We start from the raw sequence: 8,857 nt of genomic DNA on the forward strand, positions 1-8,857 counted from the left end.
GGTTTTCAGAAGATTCTCTCATACATTGTTTATCAATCCTACGACAATTCAATCTTCGATAAAGAGATCAATATCAAGCATGGCTTTGGCAAGTTGTCCTATGCAAGACGTGGTAAACAAAGTCATGGCAACAATCTTAATCAAGGGTCGGCAGACGAAGAACATGCCATCCTAGAAGATTTTTGTAATTCGTTACTAGTTTTGTGTGTAAGGGTTTCTAATAACCCCAGTAGTTTAGTTTGTTATAGTAGTAGTTAGTTGTGTTGTATAAACTCTTTTTAATTTATGCAAATTAAGTCCATGTCAATAAAAAAAAAATCAAGTTCCAGGAACTTTTTTGTTGTTTTTTTCAATAGTAAGTTCTAGGAAGTTTAACTACTGTTTAACCAAAGAACTCTTCAACCAAATGAGTCCTTTCATTATTCATCACTCTCTCTCTACCACCATCTCTAAGAGCATGTACACTGGTTAGTTTTTCAAATTGGCTTTTGGAGTGACTCTTCACTCTCTATCTACCACCATCTCTCTACAAGACACTATCAAGAATCATTCCTAAAAACATCCAACATTGTTTGGTTGTTCAAAAAGCTCTTCAATCTAATTTTTACCAAAGTTATTCTCCACTTTTCAACAAGAATCAATTTTTGGAGGTGTCTTGGCCAATAGCTACCTTGAAGTAGCTCTCCATTACGAGCTACTCAAGAGCCCCTTACAAACTCTCGAGCCCCGATGTTAACCAAAAGATAGTTTTTGTTGGAGAGCTATTTGGAGAGCCACATACTCCAAGAACCTCATGTAGAATATACTCGTGCTAATCAAGTTATATCCTCTTGCAAAAAATCAAAGGGGAGTGGGATAGCGCAAGATAATTAAATATATTTGTTTATTTTCCCCTAAAAAAATTGTACTCCGTACTTCTCTTGTTTTTATTTAATTGATGCATTTTGACTTTAACACTATTTATAACTTTAACCGTATTTTGTTACCTTTGCGTAAGGTAATAATATAGTCATGTGATATCTTGTAAAATTTGTCTTGATAAATATTTTTAAAATTTCAACTTTTTACTTCCTCCATTTTTTTTTAATTGCACCATCTGGGATTTCACGCTTGTCAATGCACTATTTTAACCACTAATATCTCTCATTATACATTTTGAAAAATTATAAAAATTTGAAAATTTGAAAGTATATTTCGAAACGAATCTAACAAGATCCCACATGAATATATTTTTCCTTGCATATAAATCACAAAAAATAACTATATAAGAATGTGTGAATAGTATTAAAACCAAGATGGTGCAATTATTAAAAAATGGAGGAAGTATAAATTAAAAAATTAAAGACGTCAATAATAAAAATATGTGCATTAGAAAACATGTGTAAAGAATTGCATCAACTAAATAAGAACGAAGACAACGAAATAAAAATATTGTGAATTTGTGATAGTAAGAGATTTAATGGCGACAATTAGAAAATCTCTTCTTAATGGTTTCTTTCACGTCGTCCACTCCATCTTTGAGAGATTTTTACCCATTTCTATGGGTTTTTATCTCATAGCAGTACTTCATATTAGGTAATAAGAACTTTTATTTGCAGATTGATAACAATTGAGAAGACAATATGGTTTTGAAAGGGTTTATGTTTTCACATTGTATAAATATACTTCCTGCTGTAATTATTCATATTCATTCAATGAAATAGAAATTTCTATTCTACTTAGCATTTTTCTCAAATTCTTTCGGATACTTTTCATCCAAAGTGGTGAAAACTGACAGTCTTAATTCTTTAAATCGGCGTTTTACCGATCATAATAAATTGATAATCATTGTAGATATCATATTATTTATGATCAACATATTTCTTCTTTGAGTGGAAAAATAAGAATGTCATTGTTCTTAGTTTCAAGATTGTCAACTAATTAAAAATGTCAAGTGACATTATTCTTTCCTTCTGGTATTAATTTATTTAATCAAGTACTTGTATTCCTTGTTAATTAGTTTAATGTAATCCAGGTGGTTCTTTATCTAAAAAGTACTTAATTGCGTTGCTCTATAAAGCAAAAAAAGAAAGGAGGATGCAAATTAGCTGCAGTTTATGATTGGTAGAGGAATCCTTTTTTTTTTTTTTTTTAAATTGATAAAAGGAAGTAAAGTTTTTGATTCCTTTAATTACATTTTTGCTACTTTGTCTAACTTTTCAGCAGTAAAATTTGCTCGTACGTAGTACTGAAATTAACTTTTTCTCATTTTTTTTTTGTCTTGAATTTCTTGTTTTTCACTATCTTAATTAACTACAGCTTTACTAAATCTGACCATTCTTTTGTCCTCTAATGGCTTGTGAAAGAGCCATTTGTCAGATTAAAAGCAAATCTTAAAGGAAGAAATATAAATTAAAAGAAAAGAAAATAGCTAAAACACAATTGTTTTAATTTGTTGTCAGAAAAAAATACATTTTAAAAAGTAGAAAAAGGAAATTATATAGTGGGTGGCTTTTTTGTTTCTTTAGTCATTTGAAATCTCAATTGTTGGGGACTTTGTTGGGGACTTGGGGGCAATTTTATGGTTTTTAGTTTTTGTTTGTATGTAAAGGGGTAAATCTCTTGATTTTCATAAAATGGCAAATGAGCTACGCTTTGCTTTTTCCTCATTTGTATTTTACTTTTAAGATTTGTTGCTTGTTAAAATTAATTTTACGGGTCAAGAGCTACTTCCTCCGTCCCTTTTTGTTCTTTTATTTTGAGTGTCCCATTTTGTTTTTTACATTTCTTTTTATATTAACACATAAATAATTTAATATTCTATCAAAAGTTGTGCCCAACTATTACTTTAACCAATTAAATTAATTTGGTCATTTAATCTCTCATACTTTTGCATTAGGGCATTAAATCTTTCCAATTTCTCCAATGTTAGATTTTTGATAAAAGTGAAAACATCCACGAATTATTACATTATACTAAAACAGGTACTAGGAGTGACACATGTTACTTCTATTATAAAATTTTCTCGTTAAAAATATTTTCCCAAAAAATCTTTGTTTTATGTACTTCTTTATTTCTATTCTTTTATTATTAACTGTTTACGTATGGAGAAAAAAAATTGTTAATAAATAATGGAAATAATATATGCCACATAATAATAATTTCCTAAAATTTTTTTTAGCAATGTTTTAGTCTAATCCTTATATTAATAATGGAAAAAATGTTAGTCAATATTTTGGTCAAATCAACATATTAGTGTATCGAATATTTTGGTCAAATAAGTGTATCAATCATATAAAATATGTATTACCTCAGTTTCAAAATGATCTTTACACTTTCTGTTTTAGTATATTTCATAATGTTCTTTACACTTTGCTTTATTCTATTTTTAGACATAAAAATGTACTACCTTACCCTTCGTACCCCATAATATTTACAAATTTTCACCCATTTTCTCTTATTTTATTCATTTTTTTATTACACCCACCCACTTTTTTACATTTATCTCTTACTTTATCCATATTTTATTATATTCAACCAAATTTCCTATTTTTGTCTTAATATTTGTGCAAATAGTAACTGTAAACATCTTTCTGAAACAAAGGTAGTAATACGTAGTCGAGTGGAAATCGCATACTACGTATGATGATTACATGAACAAGTTCAAGATTTATTAATTACGAAATAACTGTAGGGGGAGAAATATTTCAGTCACATATATGACAGAGTATTAAAAAAATTGGTCAAATAATTTTAGTATATCCGTGTATGCACGGGACCTTATCTAGTTATAAATAAATGTAATTTTTCTTGTTTAAATAAAAAATAAAGGAATCTCAATGCATATTAATTAGTCGTTAAGTCGCGTGCATAATATCAAACGTAAAGAACAATAAGGGACAGAAAGGGATATCATTCGTGAATTCAAATTACATTTTAAAAAAATAGTGTATTACTCCCTTCGTCCCTTAATACTCGCACCAGTTTGACCGGTGCGGAGTTTAAGACATTTGAATTGACTTATTTATTAAATGAGTGTTAGTTGATAGTGGGGTATTTTTTTTAATATAGTTAATGGGAAATGTGTAAGAGGTGGGGAGTGGTGAGTGGGGGTGTGAATTTTTAAATGATTTTTTGTAGGGAATAGGGGTGTAGGTGGGGTTAGTAAGTAAATGTGAGAAATAATATAATATTGGTATAATTTTCCATTTATAGAAGCGGTGCAAGTATTAAAGGACGGCCCGAAAAGAAAAGCGGTGCAAGTATTAAAGGACGAGGGAGTAACTGGTACCTAACATATCCAGCTTTGATTGGAAGTGAGGGGGGGGGGGGGTTAATAAGGCAAATCCTCACCTCAAAATAGCTCATAGTGAGGTTTGATCCCATTATGAAGTCAAACCTTGATCACTTTCACTTAACTTAGAATCTACTGAAGTTACTGAACACATTGGACTTGATTATATTCCCTCTGTATTTATTTAAAGATACACTTTCTATAATCAGTAAATTAAAAGATACACTCTCCTTTTTTTATGGTCCCCACTTTCAATTATATTAATACTAGTTAGCTCCCCTATAACGCATGACTTCATTAATGTTTTTGAGCATTTGAATTAGTTCTTTTGATTTTCAACAAACAATTAAAAAAATGAGTTGCTTTTAGTTGCAATATAAACCATAGAAAAAATATGATCATTTCGTAATTTACGTCACAATAAATATTTTAAAATTATTTTTTAAAAATAACTGTGGTTTAGTATAATATATAGTTTTCTCTCCCTCTTGTGGTCTCCAAACTTACGCACATCATCTCTTTACTACAATAAGTAATTCACCCACTACCTCACTTTCATCTTATTTTAATAAATTCAACTCACTCTCCTAACGTTACGTGCCGGTCAAAGTGTATATTTTAGTTAAAATAGATGGAGTATCTGTTAGACTTGATTAGAACTTATGAAATTTATTGATAGATTTAAACTTATTTGAACATATATACCCAAACATATTAAACCTGAATTTTTTTGAGGTGATTTAAAATATGTCTTGATAAACCCTTAAACATGAGTAACAAGAAAAGATTAAAAAAAAATCCCATTTGTTTTCACTTGTATGTTTCTTAGAAACTACTCTCTCCGTCTCTTTTTTGTTTTTTACGTTTGATATTTTTCACGCGTTTTAACGATTAATTAATTTGCATTGAGATTCCTCAATTTTTTTATTTAAACAAGATAAATTACGTTTATTTATAATGTTTTCACATTTATCAAAATTCTGATGTTGGCAAATGAGAAAATTTTAATATCCCAATAAAAAGGTGTGAGATATTAAATGACCTAATGAATTTAATTGGTTAAAATAATAATTGGATACAAATTTTGATAGAATATTAAGTAATTTATGTGATAATATAAAAGAAAATGTAAAGAACATTTTAAAATATCCAAAAAGGAAAACATAAAAAACAAAAAGAGACGGAGGGAGTAAAATTAAAAGTAGTTTTCGACCTTTTGTCATTAATTTTCAAAATCGACTTCATTATGAATTCACTAATTTTAGGTTCATTATTCTTCCTAAATACGGAGTACATGATTGTAAAAAACAAAAACCAAAAATTGAAAATTGAAAATGATGTGAGGGGAAAAAAAATTATACGGAGTACTAAAGTGCAAATTGGAGGAGAGGAAAATTAGGCTGGCCATAAAATAAAAAAAATAAAAAAAAAAGAAAACCCACCAAATCCTTTTTGACTTTTGACCTAAATGCATCATCAAAATTTTAAAATCAAAATCTTTACGACCTTGTAGTTTCCCCATAAAACAATCTCAATTTCCAACTCGAAAAAGACCAAACATTTTCATTTAAAAATTCTCTGATTTCAAAATAAAACCCATTAAAAAAAGGGTAAATTAAGATGGTTCTATAAATACAATAACCAGTACCACTTTGCACTGGCAGATAACCCTGTTTTATCAACTCCATTCCCCCAAAAACCTCCCAACTTCAGTGCTTGCAACATGTAAAAACTCTCTTGGACTCTCACCCATCCCTTTCCCTTTTTTATTACCTTCATTTTAAACCCCATCTTTTTCAAAACCCATCTCTCTGTTTTTCCCCTTTAAAAAACAGTTCTTTTCAAAAAAAAAAAAACAGAGCAAAAATGGGCAGAGCAACTCGCTGGTTAAAATCTTTTTTAGGAATGAAGAAGCAAAATGACAATGATAAACCTACTAAATCTAGCAACAATGATGATACGAGGAGAGAGAAAATGGGCATGGTGGAAAAAAGATGGAGCTTCACGAAACCAACAACGAAGGAGAGAGTGAGGGAAAAGGAGAATCAGTTGTTTAGAGATTACATTTTCGAGTCTGAAAAAGAGCAAACGAAACATGCTATTGCTGTTGCTGCTGCTACTGCCGCCGCTGCCGATGCTGCTGTTGCGGCTGCTCATGCTGCTGTTGCTGTTGTTAGATTGACTAGCCATGGCAGGGGTACTCTGTTTTCTTGTGCTGGTACTGAGAAATGGGCTGCTGTCAAGATTCAAACCCTTTTTAGGAGTTATTTGGTATGTGTGGTTTTTTATTATTCATTTTTTTTTTTGTCTATTTTTAAATGTTCTAGATTTATTTTTGAAATTTGGGTATTTTATTTTTCACATTTTGTTGAATTTTCTAGGTTGATTCTTATTAGTTTGTTACTTTGTTACTCGTATTGTTGACATAATTAAAATCAAATAAAAAATGGGTTAATTTAATTTTATTGGAGAATCTGATTTTTGATAGATTTGTATAGTACTAAGTTGGAATTTATTTGGTTTTTGCTTTCAGCTTTGTACTATTGAAAGCTTTAAAATAGGAGATATCATATCTAAGAATTGGTTGGAATTTGAAGAGTACTACGCACATGATTTTCTCACTTTCTAGAGGTAGAATAAAGGTACTTGTGGAGTTGTGGTAACTTAGAAAGATTAGTTTTCAAGTTACTTGTTCAAGATGGATTTGGTCAACTTTTTCGTTTGGTTTGTTTTTGTTCCTTTTCACATGTGTGTGATCTGATCTCTATACTTGAGTGATCTATTATCTTTTGTGTATGTTTTTTCGAATTTGAAATTCACATATAATGACACAAGTAACGAACAATGTTTTTACAAGTGTGTCCAATTGTATTAACAAGTGACAATATAAATTACAAACGAGGGAGAAGTGATCGGAACATTTGACAATATTTTGTGATGAATAAACAGGCAAGAAGAGCACTTAAAGCACTAAAAGGTCTAGTAAAATTGCAAGCTCATGTTAGAGGGTATCTCGTCCGAAAGCGAGCTGCGGCAACACTCCATAGTATGCAAGCTCTGATTAGAGCTCAAGCCTCTGCGCGTTCTCAAAGGGCTAATAATCGAAGTAGTAAGCTTCATTCGGAGTTTCGATCACGAAAATCCATGGTAAGAATCGGCTTAATTGTATCATAGTAACAAAAATCCATTGATTTGCATGACTAATGTGATCATCTTTACCAGGAAAGGGTTGATGAAACGAGGTGTGATGAATTCCATAGCAAGAGAATATCAACATCATATGATCTATACAATGATGCATATGAAGGAAGTCCCAAAATCGTTGAGATTGACACATATAATAAGCCTAAGTCGAGGTTGAGGTCGAGGTCAAAGTCAAGGTCAAGGTCAAAAAGGATTAACCCTTCAATGTATGATTTTAGTTGTGAATATCCAACAATGTCCTCACCTCTACCATACCCTTACCCGGGTCGGGTTACCATCCCCGATTGTCAGAAAATCCATCATGAATATGATTGGAGCTTCTATGGTGACGAATGTAGGATCTCTACTGCCCAAAGTACACCTCGGTTAGCAACCAACGGTCCTCTTACCCCTACAAAGAGTGTATGTGGGGATAGCTTCTTTAGGCCTTACTCTAACTTTCCCAGCTACATGGCGGATACTCAGTCGTTTCGGGCCAAGTCGAGGTCACAAAGTGCCCCGAAGCAAAGACCAGAGGGCCGGGCCAAAACCCGCCTATCGTTGGGTGAGATCATGGCAGCTAGAAATAGCATTAGTAGTGTTAGAATGCAGAGGTCTATTTCTCAAGTTCAAGACACCTTCAACTTATGAGATCACTTTGTGTTATCATCAATTATGTTTTTCAGTAGTAAGAGATTAGAAACAAAGTGCCTTGTATATTCTAAACTAAATTAACCTCTAATTATCATTTTAATTGATTCTCTTTAGTCTTTACAACTTATGTCCTTGCCTTTTTATCTTATGGAATATATTACTCGGTCTTCTAAGATTAAAAAGCAGCAAATATAAGTTTATGTTTGAAACTTAATAATAAGAGTATTCGTGTATCCTTTTCTAAGATATTCTTAAAATATTCATGTACCTTTTCTTGTAACCTTCTATATTACGTAATAATCTACCACTTAATGTTCCAATTTGCCCATACAACATAAATTATTATACTCTTTCAAAATTAAGTTTAGATGTATGATGTACTTTTTTTCTTTGTCGTAAAAGGGAGTTAGTCACGTATCCTTTTCTAAGACATTCTGACGCAAAAGGTAGGTTACATTAAGGGATTTAGACCCTTATCACAACATAAAAGATTATTGTTTTAGACCCAGCATAGACCGAAGTAGTAAACCTAGAAACAAATTGCATAAAAACTAAGTTCAACGAAAAGGCTATGGGTACAACATTGCGTAGAAAACATATTACAATACGATATTAAAACACCATTTCTCAACCGTCTCCTTTGCTGGACATTAACTCCACCTTGTACATTTCTTCAATAAAAACAAGCATTGAAGTAGTTTCATACGGAGTACAACTTTTGGATATATGAGTTTGAGGAATATTTGG

The 8,857-nt window shown here is 31.2% G+C and overlaps 1 protein-coding gene across 1 annotated transcript; it reads left to right on the forward strand.

Moving 5' to 3' along the window:
• Positions 1-5,891: 5,891 nt before the first annotated feature.
• Positions 5,892-8,233, forward strand: LOC110796879 (protein IQ-domain 26). Its single transcript, XM_022001963.2, has 3 exons — positions 5,892-6,544; positions 7,223-7,420; positions 7,496-8,233. The coding sequence occupies exons 1-3, from the start codon at positions 6,140-6,142 to the stop codon at positions 8,105-8,107; spliced, it is 1,215 nt and encodes a 404-aa protein (XP_021857655.2). The 5' UTR covers positions 5,892-6,139; the 3' UTR covers positions 8,108-8,233.
• The last annotated feature ends 624 nt before the right edge of the window (positions 8,234-8,857 follow it).

Source organism: Spinacia oleracea, chromosome 4, assembly GCF_020520425.1.
Source record: "Spinacia oleracea cultivar Varoflay chromosome 4, BTI_SOV_V1, whole genome shotgun sequence".
Lineage (NCBI taxonomy): Eukaryota > Viridiplantae > Streptophyta > Magnoliopsida > Caryophyllales > Amaranthaceae > Spinacia > Spinacia oleracea.

Bases quoted from the DNA above. Each gene is read 5' to 3' on its own strand.
- LOC110796879 (XM_022001963.2), top strand. From the start codon at position 6,140: ATGGGCAGAGCAACTCGCTGGTTAAAATCTTTTTTAGGAATGAAGAAG. The intron at 6,545-7,222 runs GTATGTGTGGTT...ATGAATAAACAG, and splicing joins CCCTTTTTAGGAGTTATTTG to GCAAGAAGAGCACTTAAAGC. The intron at 7,421-7,495 runs GTAAGAATCGGC...CATCTTTACCAG, and splicing joins TTCGATCACGAAAATCCATG to GAAAGGGTTGATGAAACGAG.